At 57.3% G+C, this 20,019-nt stretch overlaps 2 protein-coding genes and 1 long non-coding RNA gene across 9 annotated transcripts in view; all 3 read left to right on the top strand.

Moving 5' to 3' along the window:
• The window catches only part of SPTBN4 (spectrin beta, non-erythrocytic 4), a 36,451-nt gene extending 25,929 nt beyond the window's left edge, over window positions 1-10,522 (top strand). Inside the window, exons 28-37 of the mRNA XM_081334669.1 lie at window positions 54-298; window positions 401-539; window positions 1,314-1,398; window positions 1,738-1,934; window positions 2,047-2,609; window positions 2,938-3,007; window positions 3,110-3,393; window positions 6,930-7,103; window positions 7,227-7,269; window positions 7,356-10,522. Coding sequence (XP_081190795.1) covers window positions 54-298; window positions 401-539; window positions 1,314-1,398; window positions 1,738-1,934; window positions 2,047-2,609; window positions 2,938-3,007; window positions 3,110-3,393; window positions 6,930-7,103; window positions 7,227-7,269; window positions 7,356-7,517 — 1,962 coding nt within the window. The 3' untranslated portion in view covers window positions 7,518-10,522. The remainder of the gene's footprint in view (window positions 1-53; window positions 299-400; window positions 540-1,313; window positions 1,399-1,737; window positions 1,935-2,046; window positions 2,610-2,937; window positions 3,008-3,109; window positions 3,394-6,929; window positions 7,104-7,226; window positions 7,270-7,355) is intronic.
• A 64-nt stretch (window positions 10,523-10,586) lies between these two features.
• SHKBP1 (SH3KBP1 binding protein 1) lies at window positions 10,587-16,241 on the top strand. 7 transcript variants are annotated; one of them, XM_081335220.1, is made up of 18 exons: window positions 10,609-10,732; window positions 10,837-10,890; window positions 10,980-11,025; window positions 11,121-11,194; window positions 11,282-11,340; window positions 11,462-11,545; window positions 11,627-11,779; window positions 11,901-11,991; window positions 12,094-12,284; window positions 12,741-12,856; window positions 13,570-13,657; window positions 13,741-13,857; window positions 14,012-14,182; window positions 14,270-14,422; window positions 14,506-14,602; window positions 14,799-14,977; window positions 15,245-15,368; window positions 15,581-16,241. In XM_081335220.1, the coding sequence occupies exons 1-18, from the start codon at window positions 10,671-10,673 to the stop codon at window positions 15,852-15,854; spliced, it is 2,133 nt and encodes a 710-aa protein (XP_081191346.1). In that variant the 5' UTR covers window positions 10,609-10,670; the 3' UTR covers window positions 15,855-16,241. The 7 variants fall into 7 exon arrangements, 5 of the variants coding, with proteins under 5 accessions (XP_081191344.1, XP_081191343.1, XP_081191347.1 ...); XM_081335218.1 differs by having other exon boundaries at window positions 10,587-10,732; window positions 10,837-11,025; XM_081335219.1 differs by having other exon boundaries at window positions 10,608-10,732; window positions 11,462-11,779.
• A 2,063-nt stretch (window positions 16,242-18,304) lies between these two features.
• Window positions 18,305-19,187, top strand: LOC308672010. Its single transcript, XR_014027329.1, has 3 exons — window positions 18,305-18,353; window positions 18,443-18,625; window positions 18,836-19,187. It is a non-coding gene; the product is annotated as an uncharacterized lncRNA (long non-coding RNA).
• The last annotated feature ends 832 nt before the right edge of the window (window positions 19,188-20,019 follow it).

Raw genomic sequence — 20,019 nt, 5'->3', positions numbered from 1 at the left:
TGGTAGGATAATATCTTCCTGTTCTGGGTGGGGGGGGCGGGAACGGACGGCAGGTACGGCAGCTGCAGGAGGTGGCAGCCCAACTGCAGACAGTGTATGCGGGTGAGAATGCCGATGCCATCGCCACCAAGGAGCAGGAGGTGATGCGTTCCTGGAAAGAGTTGTTGAGCTTGTGTGAAGATTGCCGGCTGCAGGTGACCACAACGGCCGATAAGATCCGCTTCCTGAACTTAGTGCGGGACCTCGTTTCCTGGATGGACATCATCCTCTGCCAGATTGGTGCTGGCGAAAAGCCCAGGTACTGCCGAGGGTGGGAAGAGCGGCCCCGGCCTGCTGTCCTCTGAAGGAGCAGCGCCTCCTCATGGCCCTTCCACTCTCCCCACACCACCTCTGTCCGCAGGGATGTGTCCACCGTGGAGGTGCTGATGAGCGACCACCAAGGCCTGAAGGGTGAAATTGAGGCTCGCAGCAAGTCCATCTCCACCTGCGTTGACCTGGGCAAGACTCTGGTGCTGAACAGAAGCCCGGCCTCCGAGGAGGTGAGTCTCACCCGAGGCCCATTGCAGGGCGGAGGGCAGACTGGTGGGCCCACTGCGTGGGGGACTGGAGGACGCCCCATGTCTGGCACCTGGAGTGCTCGGGGGATTTAGCATGCAGGGCTCACTGGGTTGCTGAGGCTGGCGGTTCTGGAAGGACACCAATCGATTTGTCAGAGGGTTTCCCCAAATCCATCACTGTATGCAGGTCTTTCATCTGCATGAGGAAACTCTGCAGGGAGGAAACAACTGGTGGGGCGGATCAGCTACTCTGGACTTGCTGAGGTTGAGTGGGGGAACCTGGAGCCAGGGCCATTCTCTGTCGGGTGGGAGGGGGGCGATGTTGCTTGGTGTTCCCCTTCCAGAGCCTCCCACGAAACCTCTGGGGGAGCGAGAAGACTGTTGCTGATGGCGCTCCCCTGGCAGGATCCAGGAGCCAGAGAGCGTTCCTCTGCGCATGAGCAGACTGCCTTTGCTCTTGCTGATTTCAGCGGGAAACATGTGAGCAGAGGTTCCTCCAGGGCTGCTGTGGAAAGCAGAGCAGACAGCTTCTGGGGCCGGCAGGCAGGCCAGCCTTCGGGTTTCCAGCTTTTGCCCTGCCCAACGCCAGAGAGAGCCGAGGATATTCTGTGTCTGGGGGCAGAGGGGCCTAGGCGAGTGCCCAGCTTCAGGCACTGAGCAAAGGCAGAGCTTTCCCAGACTGTGACGGGGATCCTGGAAGGTTCAAAATTGCGCCCTCTCCCTCTCCCAGCCAGGCTTCTCTTGCTTGCAATGCAGATCAAGCTCCACCTGGAGAAGTTGAGGACCAAGAAGAAGGAGATGGTGGACAAGTGGGATCGGCACTGGGAGTGGCTGCAGCAAAGTAAGCCCGCTTGGCCCAGCCCTCCTCCCAGGGGTAGAGGCAAAGGGGGCAGTTGGGGCATGGGACCACAGGACGAGCAGTGGTGGCTGGAGCCGCAGCTTGGAGGCCGGCAGCAGGCGTCCTCGTGCTCAGTGGCCGCCTCTGGAGTGGCACATGCCCAACTGGCCCGAGAGAGAGAACGCTCAATGCATGTGGACAAGCACGGCCCCTGCTGGATACCAGGTTGGGCATTGGTCAGTTGCCCTACCTCTGGGCTTCCTGCCGCAGGCCGGGCAGAGCCAGGGGGCCGGGCACATCCAGAGGAGCCTTTGCTCAGGGCTGTCCCTCCCTCCTTGGCAGTGCTGGAGGTGCACCAGTTTGCCCAGGAGGCCGTTGTGGCGGATGCCTGGCTGACTGCCCAGGAGCCCCTGCTAAGGAGCCGAGAGCTGGGCAACAGCGTGGACGAGGTGGAGCAGCTCATCCGGCGCCACGAAGCCTTCCGGAAAGCTGCTGCCGCTTGGGAGGAACGCTTCAGCTCCCTGAGACGTCTCACCACTGTAAGAGCCCAGACTCGGGGCCATTGCCCTGGGGGGAGAGGGCAGGGCAGGCTCAGCGTGGTCGGCGCACAAGACACTTATTGGCCTCTCTCTTGTCTCGGCTACCCCTTAGATTGAGAAGCTGAAGGCCGAGCAAAGCAAGCAGCCACCCACCCCCCTCTTGGGCCGAAAGATCTTCCCGGATCCTGCCGAGCTGAGCAGCAAGGGTGCCTCCTTCCTGTGCCAGCCGCTCTTCGAGAAGGCCCACGCGCTGCTCAATGGACTGGAGCCGGAGCCCACTGAGGCCAAGGTGGCCTATGTCAGGCAGGAGCTGAAACCCGAGCGGCTGCAGCCCAAGATTGATCGCCTGCAAGAGGGCCAGGGGGCTGCAGTGGAAGCCAAAGCCCAGGAGAAAGCAGGCGAGGCCAGCGCGGCCATGGAGGAAGCTCTCAGAGTGGGTACTTTGAGGCGAGCTCCTGGGTCCTTGCTAGAACAGGGGGAGGCCAAGGCAAGCCGGCCAGACAGGCACCGGGAGCGCCAGGAAGCTCGGCGATCGCTGGAGCATCATGAGTCCACCGAGCAGGATGCACCCCGGCACGAGCCAGCTGAGCGCAAGAGGGAGAGACGAGACCGGAGGGCAGAACGGCGGGAGTCCAGCGAGCAGGAAGCTCCACATGTGGACCCCAAAGCAGGCGGGTAGGTGCTGGTGCCTCAGACGGCAAGCGTGAGGCCCGTGCTTGCCCTTCTCCTTGTGCAGGACTCCCACATGGGGAAACTCTGCTCAAGGGCTTGCAGAGCCCTTTGGCTGCAATTTTAGTCAGGGGAAAGGTTAATCCAGTAATAAAAGACAGATGAACCGGCAGCTTTTCTGAGGTGGTGGGGTCCTTTGGGAACTCAGAAGGAGAGCTGTGGTCAGGCCGAAGTGTGGCAGCCCCATCCTCCAAACCACCTGGTTCCTCCTCAGCCACGTGGCACTGCTGAGCTGGCTGCTGCCCGCTTCTGACTGATCCTCTCTTGTCCACAGCAAAGCCACCCTGGCTGACATTGTGGAGCAGCTTCAGGAGAAGGAATCGGGGGTGCTGGCCCCTGCCACGGTGAGTTCCCTTCCTTGGCCGGATGGGCCCCGGGAGCCCCCAGCACACAGCCTGCGGCTCCCTCCTTTCTTCACAGCTGTTGTGGGCCTTTCTCCCCTGCAGCCGCGGGAAAGAGAGTCTCCTGCCCGCCTGCCCAACGGCCTCGATGTGCTCCCAGAGAGGACACCACGTCCAGACCGGCCCCGTGCCCGTGACAGACCGAAACCTCGCCGGAGGCCCCGTCCCAAAGACCCCAACACACCACCAGGCGAAGCCCGACGCTCGCGCTCTGCCCCTGCCCAGAGCAGCACCCCACCCCCACCACCCCCGACACATACCGTCCAGCAGGAGGGCTACCTTCTCCGCAAGCTTGAGCTGGAGGGGCCAAGCAAGAAAGCCTCAAACAGGTGAGGCGGGTGGGGGCTCCCAGCAAGACTGCTGCTTGGGGAGAAGCGCAGTTCTGCAGCCGGATCTGATGCAGCAACAGCTGGCAGCTACCCTCACTCTGAGAGCCAAGAGGGTGGGCTGGTTATGGGGCCAGGGCATTTGGCTGGCCATGTACGGCAGGAGTTCGTTGTCCTGGGACTTGGGGCTCTGGGGGGAGTGCAGCAGTCTGAGAATTCTGGGAATGGAAGTCCCCACATTTGAAGAATACAATTTCGGAGACGCTGTTTAATAATTTAATTTAATTTAATAATTTGATTTCTATACCGCCCTTCTCCCGAAGGACTCAGGGCGGTGAACAGGGCAATACACAATAAAGATCAAATACAAAAATTAAAAAACCATTAAACATCATGCCCATAAAATCAATATATATAAGTTAAAAACTAATTTTAAAAACCCGACCCCATCCCGTCAGACCAGGCCAGCTTGTTCGAAAAAGAATGTTTTAAGATCGCGCCGGAAGGAGCGAAGGTCGGGGGCCGTCCGGAGCTCAACCGGTAAGCGGTTCCAGAGGTCTGGCGCGCCCACAGAGAACGCTCTCCCCCTGGGGGTCACCAATCGGCATTCTTTGATCGGCGGCACCCTGAGGAGGCCCTCTCTGTGGGAGCGCACTGGACGGAGGGAAGTTGACGCCGGTCGCAGGTGTTGCCGTAGGTAATCCGGACCCATGCCATGAAGGGCTTTGTAAGTCATAACTAACACCTTGAACCTCACCCGGAGAGCAACCGGTAGCCAATGCAGCTCGCGGAGCAAAGGTGTAACATGGGAGTATCGGGAAACTCCTAAGACGACTCGCGCGGCTGCATTCTGCACCAGCTGGAGTCTCCGGGTGGACCTCAAGGGCAGCCCCATGTAGAGAGCATTACAGTAGTCTAGACGAGAGGTCACGAGCGCATGAGTGACTGTGCGCAAGGCATCCCGGTCTAGATAGGGCCGCAACTGGCGCACCAGGCGAACCTGGGCAAAGGCCCCCCTAGTCACAGCTCCAATATGCTCTTCCAAAGAGAGCTGTGAGTCTAGAAGGACCCCCAAGTTGCGGGCCCTATCTACGGGGGGTAATAGCTCACCCCCCATGGTCAATGATGGAATAATCGGAATTTCCCGGGATGCCGGCACGAACAGCCACTCAGTCTTGTCAGGGTTGAGTCGAAGCCTGTTCCTCCCCATCCAGACCCGGACCGCCTCCAGGCAACGGGACATCACGTCGAGGGCATCACTGGGGTGGTTTGGGGTCGAAATAAAAAGCTGGGTATCATCAGCATATTGGTGATACCCAACTCCAAAACCACGAATGATCTCACCCAGCGGCTTCATATAGATGTTGAACAGGAGAGGCGAGAGAACCGATCCCTGAGGAACTCCACAAATGAGAGGTCTCAGGGTCGATCTCTGCCCCCCTGCTAACACCGACTGCGAACGTCCCAGGAGGTAAGAGGAGAACCACTGGAGAACTGTGCCTCCCACTCCTAACCCCCTGAGACGTCGCAGCAGGATACCATGGTCGATGGTATCAAAAGCCGCTGAGAGGTCTAAAAGGACTAGGACAGAGGAACAACCCCTGTCCCGAGCCCGCCAGAGATCATTCACCAGCGCGACCAATGCCGTCTCCGTGCTGTACCCGGGCCTCAAACCCGATTGGTACGGGTCTAGGTAGTCAGCTTCCTCCAAGAACAAAGGGAGCTGATGCGCCACCACGCTCTCAACAACCTTCGCCAAAAAGCGAAGGTTGGAGACCGGACGATAGTTGTTTAAAATTGCTGGGTCCAAGGCAGGCTTCTTGAGGAGGGGTCTCACCACCGCCTCCTTCAAGGCGGCGGGAAAACTACCCTGACTCAAAGAAGCAGTAATCACTGCCTGGAGCCAGCCTCGTGTCCCATCCCGGGCTGCATAAGTCAGCCAGGAGGGGCACGGGTCCAACAAACACGTGGTGGAGCTCAGCTTCCCCATGATCTTGTCCACTTCTTCAGGGGTCACAGGATCGAACTCTTCCCAGATTAGATCGACAAGACCGCCCGTATCCTCTTCGTCAGACTCTGCCCAGTCGGAGTCCAAACCGGTCCGGATCCGAGCGATTTTGTCTGACAGAAATCGACTAAACTCCTCGGCTCGACCCTGCAAGGGTTCCTCCCTCACCTCCTGATTAAGGAGAGAGCGAGTTACCCTAAACAGGCCGGCCGGGCGATTATCTGCGGACGCAATGAGGGTGGCAAAGTGGTTAGACCTAGCCACCCTCAATGCTGCGAGATAAGTTCTCGTAAACGACCTTAGTCGTAACCGGTCGGATTCGGATCAGCTGGACCTCCAACAGCTCTCTAGGCCCCGTCTCCGACGCTTCATCTCGCGGAGCTCCATGGAGAACCATGGGGCCCATTGGGATCTGCGTCGGGTCAAGGGCCGCATGGGTACAACTTGGTCGAGTGCCTCTGTGGCTGCCCTTTCCCAGGCTTCCACCAGGGCATGGTTCCAAATGGTTTGGGAAAGGGGAACCTGAGGAAGCCATGAGAATAACAGCTGAGGTGAGAGGGACGGTAAGGATGAAGGAGCAGAAGAACAGGCTTGGGACCCTACTTGGGAGTGGAATTTCCATCCCTAACCGAAGCAGTTATTAAGTGAAAGATAATGTGGCCACACAGTTTAGCAGTGGTGGTCTTGGTGAATACCTCAAGTTTCTCTTGCTTTGCACAAATGGCCTCTGCTTCAAGTCCCCCTGGCCAAGGTGAAGAGCCCCATTTTCTGCCATTCCCTTCCCCCAAGCTGACTTTCCTCTTCCCCTCCCCTCTGACACCAGTTACCTCAAGCAGTCCTAGTCTGCTGCTGGCTGGAGGGCCCTGCATGCCCCATGCATCCCTGGCCCACACAAATCAGCTCCCAAGGGGGGAGCCATCCAGAGCGTGCTGCCCAGATGTCCCTGTAAGGGAAGGGGCTGGGGCCCCACTGCCATGCACCCCTCCTGTTTCCATGGCGGTCTGAGACTGCTGGAACGGGAAGGCCTGCCATGCCATGGGGCTTGGGGCTGGTTGGTACCAGTGAGCCCAGCAAAGGGCAAAGAAGACAGGTCAGCTGGGGACGGATGGGGTGGGGGCGGGGGGGGGGAAGCAATGAATGGAATGCAGCAGTCGCCCCTCTCAGCTGTGCAGGTGACCGAAGGCAGAGAGGGAGGGTGGGGGAGCTGAAGCAGAGGCAGTTGGTGCAGGCCAGGAGAAAGCACTCCTGGATGCAGGGATGGCCATAAATGCGAGTCGCTTACCAAGAGCCCTAATTCTGACCCTGCAACTGGGGCTGCTGTAGGGTCGTAAGTAGGACTGGTGGTAAGTCCAATTTTCAGTGCCAGCCTGGAATGGGCCTCGGGACCACTTGTGCTGAGGGAGAGGAGGCTTCATGGGGAAGACTTCATGCCCTGGGACTGGATTAGAGCCGGTTTCTGATGTAAAGCCAGGGAGCTGCTGGGAGGATGGACGGATCCTGATAAAGCTTCTCCCCCCTCCCCTTCTGGTAGATCTTGGATCAACCTTTACTGCGTGCTCAGCAAAGGGGAGCTGGGCTTCTACAAGGACTCCAGGGGCCGGGAATCTGGGACCACCCACAGCAACGAGCCTCTGCTGAGCCTGCAGAGTGGCAGCGCGGAGGTGGCCAATGACTACAAGAAGAAAAAGAATGTGCTGAAGATCAAGTGAGTCTCCTCCTGGGGGGGGAGGGGTGTCTGAGCCAAGGATGCAGACCTTGTGGAGGGACAGGCAGGGTTGCCAGGAGGGGACCAAAACTGCTCTCCTGTTGATGGGATTCTCCCCTGCAGGACCAACGACGGGGTTGAATTCCTCCTGCAAGCCAAGGATGAGGTACGGTCTTTCTCCCACCCCCACCCCCAGGGCATGGTGGGACACCCCCCCCTCGCACAGACCTGTAAGGACCCTTCCCTCCCCAGGAGGACATGAAGACCTGGCTGACGGCTCTGAGTTCATCTATTGCGGAGCACGGGGAGATCACCCGCTGGGGCCAGGCGCTGCTCACCACCTCCTCCACAGATGAAGGCCTCCCCAAGCGGGACACTGACAGAAGGGCCAGCACCTCTGGCAGGAAGAAATGAGGCAGCTCCCCCCCCCCCCCGCCTCCGCGCTTGAGGCTGGGAAGGACAAGCAGGCAGGCCAACGTAGCCTTGGTGTGTGGAGACTTTGGGGTGGCTGAGGGGCTGCCCCGCAGGAGCTCTGCCAAGGAGGAGGGATTGGGGGGGATAACAACCTCTGTGAAGCAGATGCTAGACCTGTGTGGCTGGACAAAGAGCTTCTGCCTGCCCCATCTCTTCTGACTGCTAGGAGCTGAGAGGAGCCCTCAGCCTGGGGACAGTTTTACCTTCCCTGTGAATGGCAACAGGAGACCAGGTGCCCCTGGACTGCCCCCACGTTTCCTTTTTTTGTCTGTCCTGGCAGCTGGACAGAAGGATCCAGTCCACGAGGTTCCTTTTGCTCCTCTGTTCAGTGGAGTTACTGCAGCTCCCCAGAAGGGTCCCACCGGCTGACGAGCGCTGAGCCCAGCCAGCAGGGAGGAAGCCAAGCGATGGCAGAGGGGACTCTAGAGGCCGAGGAGCCACATGGAGGAGGAGTACCTCCTTCCAGCTTCACATCTCTCAGAAATGGTGCTACTGTGGGTGCCAAGGACAGCCTGTAGGTGTGGTTCTCGGGGCTTGCTGCAGGCCCTTCTCTGCACGGGTCTCCTTACTCACTCCCCCCCCCCCGCATTCAGCTCATAAGGGTCACTCACGCAAGAGAATATCGCACCCACACTGCCCTGGAGGAACGAGATGCTCTTCTGGGTTCAGCTGCCGCCTTCAGCCTGCCTTGGAGAAACTTTCCCGTCTGCTCCCCAGCCGATTGCCTTTGCCTCCCCCCCTTTCAAAAATGTGCTTGGACGCATACTGGGTAAACCTCTGGGATAAAGCCCACAGAGATGGCCAGGAGGGGTTGAGGGGCAGAAGCTCTTCCAAATGACCCTCCAGAATTTCAGCCAGCGTTTCTGAGAAATCTCCCATTTGCTTGTCAACCGCCCCTTGAGCACTGTGCTTGGCTCCTGGATCTTCCTGCTTTCCAGGATGAAAAAGGCCAAAGCGGAGAGTAGGAAGCTGCCCAAATGTGTGAAGGCCCCTTGTCCTTGTGAACAAGCCATAGTCGCATCCCCACTCTTGCTATGAGGGAGGGGCTCACCCAGATGTATTTATATGCAATAACACAACGGGAGGCCAGAGACTGACCAACCAGCCTCAGCATAGCCCCTCCCAGCTGAGCAGTGAGAGCTTGCATGGGACCAACTGGACCTTGACACTCAAGCCCGCCTCTGACCCCGAGTGTCCCGAGGGCTGCCCCAGTTCCTGACCCCTACAGTCCCGTTCATCTGCCCATGCAGCAAGGGGGTGGGAGGGGGGCTGCCTAGAAGCAGGAATGTCTCTCCCGCTGGCCACGGAATCATGCATGCAGTCCCTTTCTCTGCCTAGCCCTAAATGTGCTCCATGCTTGAAGAAGCAGCGTGTAAGGAAGAGCTCAGTGGCCCTGGGCCTCTGGAAGGAATGGTGCCAGGTGCAGGGAGCCATGGGGAAACTGCACCACGTTCAGTAGCTCTACTTGGAAACTGTACTTCCTTTCATGACATGTTAACGTGGATGTACACCTACAATCTATAGGATGCAAAAATAACTAGGGGATTTGAAATTAAATGTGTGCTGAGCCCAGAAGAAACCAGTTTAGCTGCTGTGTGGCTCAGTCATCTTTTCCCAAGGCACTTTTCTCCCTTGGGAGCGTGCTTCGTCAGCCAGGGCCACGGGGCTAGTTGATCAGTTATTGCTTCCTGTGGTTGGGTAACACCCTCAGCCTGAGTTGGGGCCAAATTCAGCCTCCTCTGGGCCTGATGTTGTTTCCACAGCGCTCTGCCCTGGATAGAGTTGGTGCAGCTTGTGTCCATCTTCTCCGGGAGCTTCCCTGGTTCAGAATTGTAATTGCTTTTTTGTTTAGTATAAAGAAGGATCAATCAAAATTTGAACAATTTGGGGTCACGTATTATCTCTAATTGTAAATTTGAAGACATGGTTTTTCAAAGGCCAATTTGTAAAGTCACATGAGATCAAAAGGTGGGTTCCTCCACACACTCCAACAGCCTAATATTCGCAGTCATTTTGCAAAGGTGCCCTCGGCACATGCTCACCTGACGCCCAGGCACGGTTCAGGTGAAGTGTCCACAGAGCAGCTCATCTTCGTTGGATCCCTTTCACGGATCCAGCAATGGGGAAATGCACCAATAAAGGGAAACAGTGTGGTCCCAGAGCTGGTTGAGCTGGAGTGGAACCCCGCTCCTTGTGAGACCGTGTTAGAGGGGGGGGGGGAGTGTATCTTATTTCCAGCCCACCTGAAGGCCAATTGCAGAACCTGGCACAGCGTTTCCAGGTGCTGCCGCTGTCTAAAACTTGGTCAGCTGTTTCTTTGTGCCTCTCCCGGGAGGCGTCTGGCCAGATCCGCTGAGCTTGGGCTCCCCAGTCTGTCTCAGGTCCCTGGCCTGCCTAGATTGCGTCACGCGAGTCAACTATTAGCATTCGTCCTGTAGACACGAATGGGGGGATCCACGCGGGCAATAGCTCCGACAAAGCAGGGTTCACCTGCTGCTAGGGAGCAACGGGCTTCCTTTAGTTAGCGTTTAACGTGTGAAATTCGTCCGCGGGCTTGATGAGCAGGTGCCCTCTGGAAGCGGAAAGGCCGCGCTTGTCGCTCCGAGGCCACTGGCGGGACAAAGTCTGCAAAAAATAACCGAGCAGGAGTCAAAGGGGAGTCGCGACCTTTCGCGCCCGGCCAGCGGCTGCTTCTGAAAGGCTTTCCCGTCCTCGGGGCGGAATTCATCCCCCGCAACGAGGCTAGCTTTGCGTTTCTCGAGGCCCCCCGACCATCCCGCCTGAGCTGGAGTGGGGAGCACCGCTTGCTCCCCCAGAAGCCCCTCCGCAGGCAAATGCCGGGAGCAGCCCCGCCGGCGGGGAGGGGGAGGGGCGCGCGGCTTCCAAAACCCGCCAGCCTCTCCGGCAGCCGCAGCGCCGCCGAAGCCCAGGGAGGCGGCGGGACTACGACGCCCATCGGCCCTCGGGAAGCCCCAGAGGAAGGCGTGGCTGTCGGGGGTCCAGGGAGGCCAATGGCCGAGCGGAGGGCGGCACGCGGCCAATGGCGTGCGGCTGGGCGGAGCTGCCCTGCGCTGGGATCCGGAAGCGGTCGGGATGGCGGCGAGCGGCGGCGGCGGCGGAACCGGCCTAGTGCCGCTGAACGTGGGCGGACGCAGGCGAGTGGCCGCGGCCCCGGGAGGGAGGCGGCGGGGGGGGGGGCGGGCCGCGGCTCCTGCGTCCTTCACCCACCGCCTCCTCCTCCTCCTCTCTCCGCCCGCAGGTTCTGCACCTCCCGCCAAACACTCGCCTGGGTGCCGGACTCCTTCTTCTCCAGGTGCCCGGAGGTGGAAGGGAGGGGCGGGCGGGCGGGGCTCTCCCCCCGCCTGCCCTGCCCGCGATCCTCACCTCCTCTCTCGCCCGCAGCCTGCTCAGCGGCCGTATCTCCTCGCTGCGGGACGAGACCGGCGCCGTGAGTGAGCCCCCCTCCCCGCTGCTAGGGGCGACCGGCGCCTGCCCGGGCCCGCGCCCGCAGACTAGCCGCGCCCTTCCCTTCCCTTCCTCCAGATCTTCATCGACCGGGACCCCGACCTCTTCGCCCCCATCCTCAACTTCCTCCGCTGCAAAGAGCTGGACCTCAGGTAGGCACCCAGCTACTTCGGGAGGGGGCGTGGGCGCAGGGACCGCCGCCGCCGCCTCACCGTTTCTCCGCCTTTTCTGCTCCACAGGGGGAGCGACGTCTCGCTGCTGCTGCACGAAGCCCAATTCTACGGGATCACGCCTCTCAGTACGGGCTGGGGCTGGGGCTGGGGCTCTGGGACAGCTATCCTGGCCCCCCAAATGCGAGTCTGTGGACCACCCCCCCCTCAAGGACTCACCTGGCCTCTCTGCCTTGCTCTTTCCCGCAGTTCGCCGCCTGCAGTTGCAAAAGGAACTGGAGCGGTCCTCTTGCGGGAGCGTCTCGTTCGAAGGCTATCTGCCCCCCCCTTCTGGTAGGGCTTGGGCCACTGGAGTCATGGGCTGCGGCTGTCTCCCTGTGGTCCAGCCAGCTCTCCCTCTCCTTTCCCTTGCAGTGCTTCCTGCCAAGCGGTGGAACCGTCACAGCATCACGGGGGGGCAGTTGACTGCCCGGCCAGGCAACCCCCTGGTGCGCCGGAGCAATACCATGCCCCCCAGCCTTGGCTTAGGGCTTCTTGGGAGAGTGGAGGAGAGGAGCACAGCAGCCGGTGGGTATCAGGAAGGGAAGGGCGGAGGCAGACCTGGGAAGTGCAGGTGCTTAAGGCACGGAGGGAAACTCTAGATTTTGGAAACCAGCTGCTACACTTCTGCATTGCACCTTCCCTCTAGGAGCCACAACTGATCCAGGCATGGTTCGTCTTATCTGTGGCCATCATAACTGGGTCGCGCTGGCTTACACTCACTTCCTTATTTGCTACAGGTAAGTGCGGGGGGGGGGGCACAGCTGAATCCTCAGCATGGGGGGGGTGAATGGGAAGAGACTGGGCTCCCTCTGCTTCCTGACTAATCTCTCACCCTGTAGGGTAAAGGAGGCCTCTGGCTGGCAGCTGGCTTTCTGTAGCCCCCGGCTGGACTGGGTCATCGAGCATGTGGCATTAAATGCCCGGGTGCTTGGTGGGTCCCTGGGTGATAGCGACAAAATGGTGGCTGCTGCCTCCTGCAGCGAAATCCTTCTATGGGCCCTTCAGCCTGACGAGAGCGGCACTGAGATTGGTGAGAAAACTACCCCCACATGCACCTTTAGTGATCTAAAATGCCTCTCGGATGAGGGGAGGCCAACTAGATTTCCTGGATGCTGGCCTTGCTTGGGCTAAGGTAAAAGTTTGTCCTCCTGGGTAGTGGGATCAGACTGAGGGAGGTTGATAGGTAGCTGCCAGGAACCTCCCCCTGTGTGAATGTCTCAGACCTGTTCCCAAAGCCCAGTTGGCTCTGGTTGGTGAGTCTTGCGCTCCCAGACCGCTGAGGAGGGCTTTTGAAGACGACGAGGAGAACCTGTAGATGGGGAGCTGCTGTCCCAACCGCTGTTCCTGAGTTGGACAGGGAGGGGCAGGCCCTCCAGTTGGCCTCCTGACCCACCAGGGAGCTGCTTGTGGGCTCTTTGGGGGCAGCCATGGGCCCAATCCTGCAGCCTCTCCTGCTCTACTCCCAGTCGCTTTTTTTGTTCTGTAGGAGTGTTCTGTTTAGGGGTCCCCCTAGAAGGTCTCTTCTTTGTTGGCAGCCAGCTTATTGCTACCAGCCACACGGGGAAGATTGGCGTCTGGAACGCAGTCACCAAACACTGGCAGGTAATAAAGCAGATCAGCTTGGAGGAGGACGGGGGAGGAGGAGGATTCCCAGTAGAGTTGGGGAGGTGGCCTTTCCCAAGGAGTTGTATAATAGCTGCAGCTTTGGGATTAATTAAATACAGCTTGGAATGGGGTGGGGGGTGGGAGCGGCTGCTGTTGAGATCTTTTAGTCTGACCTGTGGCAGCTAACCTTTACTTGACGATTGTCCCCCCTTTTGAAGATGGGGACAAAAGTTGCTTGACGCCACTTCTCTGATTCTTAAATCAGCTCTTCAGGATGGTCCAAACATCATAACAAAGTTTTAAATAGGTCTTCTAACAGTTCCTGTAGCACTCTGGAACGTAATTTATCTGGCGGTGAAGGTTTAAGCTTGTTCACTCTCCATGGGTGTTCTCTGACCGCATTTCATCCGAGTCGCTGGGTGGAATATGTCCCGAGGAGGAGATTTGGTCCCAGTTGGGGCTGGTTGGCTCTGCCTTTTCTTAGTAGGGCATTTTGTCCTGTTTGTGGAGCAGCTTGAGCATTAGCGCATTAGTGAGCAGCCCCTTTCATTGAAAACATTTGTGAAAAGTCTTCCTGTTAATCTCAGCTGATGGAGTTTCTCAGTGCAAGATCCACTTTAATTCTGGTAGCAGGTCATTTTCCAGTTCTTGGAGGCTGTGACCTCCGCTGCCTGATGACCCCTGTCTCACCAGCTGCTCCGCTTCCACAGACTCAAGATGTGGTTCCCATCAACAGCCATGATGTCGCGGGCTCTTTCCTGCTCCTGGGCTGCCACAATGGCTCCATCCATTATGTTGGTGCGTCCCAGCCAGCCGTCCCAGCAGGGCTACTGTGGCTCTCTCACCAACTGCCCTTCTCACCTGCCAGCTGCTTCCCACAGATGTTCAGAAGTTCCCCCTGCGCATGAAGGACAATGACCTCCTGGTGACTGAACTGTACCGTGACCCTGCGGAGGATGCGATCACTGCCCTCAGCGTCCACCTCACTCCCAAGAGCAGTAAGGGACTCACCCTGGGGGGAATTAGTAAGCAGAATCGGGCACAGGAGCCTGGCTTGCCTGCCCCGCCTTTCCCAGACCCCGGCTAGGCTTTGCCTCCCTTCCTGGGCTGCAGCAGGTTTGTTTGCCTCCAGCCCTCTGCTCCCGTGTGCAGGCCACAGCGGAAATTGGATTGAAATTGCCTACGGCACCAGTTCAGGGATGGTGCGAGTGATTGTCCAGCACCCAGAGACGGTGGGCTCGGGGCCCCAGCTCTTCCAGACCTTTGCTGCTCATCGTAGCCCTGTCACCAAGGTGATGCTCTCTGAGAAGCACCTTATCTCAGGTAGTGGCTTTGAGGAGGAGGGGCAGATGGGTGAGGCCAGCCAAGGGTCCTATCCCTCCCTCCTTCATTTTTTCTGCCTACCCCTAGTCTGTGCTGATAGCCACATACGGACGTGGACAGTGACTCGATTCCGTGGGATGATTTCTACACAACCAGGCTCCACCCCGTTGGCTTCCTTCAAGATTCTGGCCCTGGACTCGGTGGATGGGCAGGGGGGCTGCAGCGCAGGCACAGATATTGGTAAGGACATCTGGGGTCCAAGGGTGGGGCTTGCGGCATCTGGGCCCAGGGGCCCCACCCGCTTGTTCCTCTCTCCCATCCAGGGCCTTTTGGCGAGCGCGATGACCAACAGGTGTTCCTCCAGAAGGTGGTTCCAGATGCCAGCAAGCTGTATGTGCGCCTCTCCTCTACAGGCAAGAGGTGTGTCTGCAGGGGGCCAGGCCGGCCAAGCTCCAGTGGGCAAAGCGTGAGGCCGCTGGCCGGTCTCCTTGAACTAGCCCTGCTCTTGCCCTTTGGCAAGCCAGAGGTGGTCAGTAGCACATCCAGCTTCACGGGTGGGGCTGCTGGTTTCTGCTCGGCTATTTTCATCCCACTGGTGCCTCTCTCTTCCCTGCAGGATAGGCCAGGTGTGCTCGGTTGACGGCTCGTCCATCACGGCCTTCCTGGTCCAGGAGTGTGAGGGCTGCAGCCGCATCGGCTCCCGCTCCCGCCGTTACCTCTTGACCGGCCACAGCAATGGCAGCCTCCAGATGTGGGACCTCACCACCGCGATGGAGATGGGGGACCACCCCCCAGGTGCAAGGGCTGGGCTTGGCAGGGGAGGGGAGGGTAACCTGGGTGGGGCAGCCAGGGGCTCTGTGGTGGGCATAGGCAGACTCCCCCCCCCAAAGAGGAAGTCCACACTGCCCTCTGCTGTTCACTATGTTGTTTCTGGGTCTTGGGTAAGCTCTGAGCACATCCTGTCTCTGCACTGGGCTTTGGGTTGTCTTTCCGTATCTGCCCTCTTGGCAGACTCCAATCTCTGCTACTGCCCTTCCTCCTCCTCCTCCTCCCATCCTGCAGATTGTGGTGGTCTCTCAGAAGAAGAGCTGCTGGCTGAGTTGGGGCAATGTGACCTGGCCCTTACCCACACCTTGGAAACGAGTCCTAAGGGGTCTTTCACTCTCTCCAGCACTTCTGGCATCAGGTACAGATGTGTGTGTGTGCGCCTGTGCAGCTGACGGGGCAGGCAATCGAAAGGGAACCCACCAGGCTCTCCTCTCAGAGAGCAACTCCAGATGTACAAGTCTGCAAGGAAGAGGACTGACTTAACTGAATCCCCAGCTTAGTCTGTTGCTCAATGGGATCAAGCTCTTCTCTTCCCCTTGATGGCATGTAATGAGGTTGTGGTTCTCTTAGCTGCCCCCAGAATCGAGACATCAATGGGGACTGTGAGAAGCCAGCGAAAGCTTCCCCAGCCAGGTTGGACTTCCAGCGAGGAGACCACCGCCGACAACAACTGGGCGGGAACTTCTTGGACCGATCTGCCGAGGGCCAGTGTGTCAGCCACTCTCAGTGTGGGCTCTCTACTAGCCTTCCGAGCCAAAGATCGCGCACACTCCCTCCTGTTCCCCTGGAGCCCACCCTCCCCCTAGCCCCACCCAGAGTGCCACTCAGTGAAACCTCTTTCTGACCTCTTGCTGTTCTTGGGGAGCAAGAGAGCCACCGGTGATTCCTGCTGCTGCTGCATCCCCCCTCTTGCAACTCCCATGGCCTGGAGCTCAGTGGAGTGGAGCCTTCTGCAGAGCTGCCCACCCTGCCTCCTTCAGGGCTCCTCACCCGGAACTGTCCCAAGCCCTTTCCAAGCCTCTCGGGGCCTTAATCCCCTGGCAAGGTCGTTTTTTCTCCGATTGCGTTGGGTAGTAACGTGTGGTCTCTGCAAGGTCGCCCCCTCCCTCCTGCTTGTGAAAACCAAAGATATTTATGAGTAATAGCCACACACACCCTTCAACGACCTTAGCTGATTTCCCTTCCCTTCCTCTGGTAGATAAGCAGCAATAAATACACCTGGAAAGATGTACTCACAATCTCTGGAGTCTTACTGAGATTTGCTGGAGGGAAAACCTTTCCGGCACCTTGTAGGTCGAGGTCAAAGGAGCCCAACTATCCAAGTTCTGGTTTGGTCCAAGCAGATCGGGGAGCAGGGGGGGTGAGAGGCAGCAGCTCTGGAGGGCAGAGCCAGGGACAGCAGATGGCACTCTCCCAGAAGGACAGCCCGACTGGCACTCGAAGGCAGTTGTCGTGTTTCTTCGCAGTCTTTCCAGGCTAAGCACACCCAGCGCCTCCCTTATCCTATGGATCGCTCACCTCCGGACCTCCCTCAGTTATTGGTGTCCTTTCTAAAATCCAACGCCCAGAACTGGGCACACATATTCTAAATGACCAACACAGAGTAAGGCTGACTCGATCCTCTGCCTCGGTCAGTGCAGTCCAGCCTGCCACTATTTGTCGATTTATTCCAGTTTTTCTGGAACTCTTGGCTCATGTGACCCATTAAGACACCCGGATCCTTTCATGTGCTTCTATCAATATGGTTTAGCCCTTCCTCTCCTTAAGCCTTTGATTTTTCCTATCCAAATGTAGGGTTTTGCATTTGTCTTAGCTGAATATTCCAGCTTGTTGAGATCCACCTGCGTCTTGGTACCCCTTTTAAGGTGCTTGCTCCATGTTTTATCCCAGATTCAATGATTGTACTTTCTAGTCCCTCATCCAAGTCATTTATAAATATGTTGAACAGCATTAGGCTTAAACTGGAAGTTGGAGCCCTTGGTGTGCACTTGTTGCGTCAGCCAGCTCAATCAGTTCTGATTTATTTTGTTTATTTATTTTATTGGATTTATATACCGCCCTTTCCCGAAGGACTCAGGGCCGTTTACAGGGTACTTAAAACAGTGATACAAAAATTAAAAACAATTAAATTTAATCTCAGAATAAAACCCCAATTAAAAACTAAAAACTCTCAGCCTGGGCCGGGGAGCTCAAAGAGCCAGGTCTTCAGGTCCCGGCGAAATGAACGAAGGTCGGGGGCAGTCCTAAGTTCCACGGGCAGCTGATGGATATTGTCTGATGGATTTAGTGTAATCCAGCCCATATTTTTTGCCTTCTGTCCTTGAACTACATGAGAAAGGTCTGAATGCTTGGATTACATCAAGATGTGCCACCTTGTTTTGAACTCAACTGGTCACTCTAGCAAAAATAGCAATCAGGTTCCCTTGGCATGATTTAATCTTGGTAGACTCTGGCTCCTGCCCAGCCACACACTCGTTCAGAATATTCGGAAATCCATTAATATTAATATTCGGAAATCCATTAATATAAGCCATACCCCCCAAATAAGCCCTAGTTTTGGGGCAAGGCACACACCTAAAAATCAATCTAGGGTGGGGGTGGGGTGTGTGGATCTGCCCCACATGCCCCGCACCGACTTACCTTGCAGCCAGGCCTCTCCTCACCAACCCACTGCTTCTGCAGCATCTTCTGCAGCCAGGCCTGCATGTCGCAGTCAGAGGCCTTTCCAAGAAGGCCACTGTAGCCGCAAATCGAGCTATGGATTCAATCCATAGCCCGGTTCTGCAAGAGATCTGCAGCTGAGGACGGATCTATGGATTGAATCCATAGCTCGGTACTCGTCTGCAGAGGCCTTCCGGAAAGGCTTGACTGCAAAATGCAGGCTGGAACACAGCTGCAGCACGAAGCTGCTTCTTTGGCCCAAGAAGATGTGGGCCAGCTGGGTGGGGTTGTTGGTGCCGGAGGGGAGTAAGAAATCCCCCAAAAGTAAGACCTGGTGCCTCTTTTGGAGGCAAAAAAAATAAGTTCCAGTCTTATTTCCAGGGAAACATGGATAGTGACTGAGGGCTTCTTTTCTCCCCCTTTCTGAAACTAGGGAGCAGCCTTAGCCTTTTTCCAGGCTACGCCTGTCGTCCATGGTTTCTGAAAGATCCCAGAAAGATCTCCGAGGTGATGACCTTCAGGACTCTCAGATGCAGCTGATCTGGCCCTGCAGGCTTCCAGCTCCTCACAATAGGCTGGTGCTCCATAATTATGCCTTTCATTAGCCCGAGTTTAGTCACCTTCTCCTTTGAGGTCCATCTGAATGCAGTTCATCTTGTGAGAGAAGACCGCAAGGTAGATGGTGAGGAACATTGCCCTCTCCCTGACCCATCGCTTGTTCTTGTCTTGGCAGCCTTTTCCCACAGTAGACCCATTCTTGCCCTTTCCCAGTTAGATTTGCCTGCTTTGGGATGCTTCCGCACAGCTGCAGTAATGCACTTACTCTGGTCCCAGAGACAGGAGGCAATATCTGGTCTGCTGGTAGAAGAACGCTGCTCTCAACAACCTCTGGAAAGAGCCGAGTATTGACGTTGTGGTCCCAGAGGGTGATGTGGAATCTGAAAAATATGCCAGGTACTTTTTACATTCTAGTCATAGGACGATCACCCTCTTAAGATCCTCTGGATCACCCTTCTTCAAATCTGACCGCCTGAAGAAGTCGGTCCCAGGGAAGGGCATGGCTGAAGCATGCCACACAGCCTTCATTTAGTGCTGATGGGAAGGAAAACTTTGGGCAAACCTCTGGCTGGCCTTCCTGAGTTGGGCTTTCCCCCATCCAAACAGCTGCAAGAATGGCCATACAGGGGCTCAAGCAAATGACATAGGAGCTCTGCAAAGAGAAAAGGGCCTCCTGGAAATGGCCCCAGAGGTGAGGGAAATGTCAGAAGTGAGTGGGGTGGCAGAGAGCGGAGCTGTCAAGGTTGTTGGGAATGACACTTGTCCCTGAGCTGTTACGTGAGGGTGTTAGTTGTAGAGCTGCAGAAAGAACTGGGAGAATGGTGGCTTTTTGCAAGTTGCAGAGGCCAACAGTTACTGTCAAGGCGGAAGGGCGTTCATGAGTGAACCCTCAAGAGGTTAGCACTGATAGTTTGTAATAAAGATGTATAAGTTATGCAATCTGCCTTCTTCCCTGGAAGACTGGGAACATACGCAAAAGGTTTTTCCCCCTGAGTGGGAATAGAGGAATCCATGTTAGATCTGCTCATGCTGGGAAGAATAATCTTTTTTGAAAAAAGAATGGCGTGGTATGCCCTGCCTTGAGTTCTTTCAGATGCAGATGTTCTGGTGGGCGTTGCATGTAACTGCTTCTCAAAAAGAGGTCTTAGTATAGGCCAGGTGGAGAATAAAGCATCAGGACCTGGCTGGGAGATGATTGTCTTGGTCAGGTGGCAGCACAGCCCCTGGGCAAAATGGAGGGCTAAGCAGACAAGGGGCAGCGGTCTGAGGGCGGGCAGCCTGGCCTGCATGGAGGCTGTTGGGCTGAAAGCAGAAGGGGGCATCTGGAGCAGGTCCTCTCTTCCAAGGTGGGGGAAAGGCAGGGGTCACTCATTCAGCCACAGCACATGGCCTCAAATCGCTCTGGGAAGCTCAGTGGTCACCATCAGGAGCCAGCATCCCCGGCTTTCCTAGCAAGAAGTCCATCATAAAGGTCAGGTGGGTTGAGGGTCCGTGTCCCTGGGGAGGCTCCTACGTTTGCAGCTGGAGAGAGGCAGGAGGCAGGAGGGGACTCCAGCCCTTGGAAAACCTTCTGAAGAGAGTTGCGGGGGCTGTTGCCTTGAGGGAAGGGCCATCCAAGGAGGGTTTGGAGCTTCCCTTTAGGGTCCCAAACAATCCAGTTGCCAGTCTGGGCTGAGCAGGATAGATGCCTCTGCAAGAGAGGCCTGGGGGGTGGGGTGGGGACGGCTTCTCTCTCTGTAGAAAGGAGCAAGGGACTTGCAGATGCCTCCAACCCTCTTCCCCCCATCTGG

Source organism: Vipera berus (genome assembly GCF_964194415.1).
Source record: "Vipera berus genome assembly, chromosome: 9".
Taxonomy (NCBI): domain Eukaryota; kingdom Metazoa; phylum Chordata; class Lepidosauria; order Squamata; family Viperidae; genus Vipera; species Vipera berus.
The sequence above is the reverse complement of the archived record's forward strand: the minus strand, read 5'-3'. Positions and strand labels throughout refer to the sequence as shown.

Bases quoted from the DNA above. Each gene is read 5' to 3' on its own strand.
- SHKBP1 (XM_081335217.1), top strand. From the start codon at position 10,589: ATGGCCGAGCGGAGGGCGGCACGCGGCCAATGGCGTGCGGCTGGGCGG. The intron at 11,780-11,900 runs GTGGGTATCAGG...CCTTCCCTCTAG, and splicing joins GGAGAGGAGCACAGCAGCCG to GAGCCACAACTGATCCAGGC. The intron at 12,285-12,740 runs GTGAGAAAACTA...TTTGTTCTGTAG, and splicing joins CGAGAGCGGCACTGAGATTG to GAGTGTTCTGTTTAGGGGTC.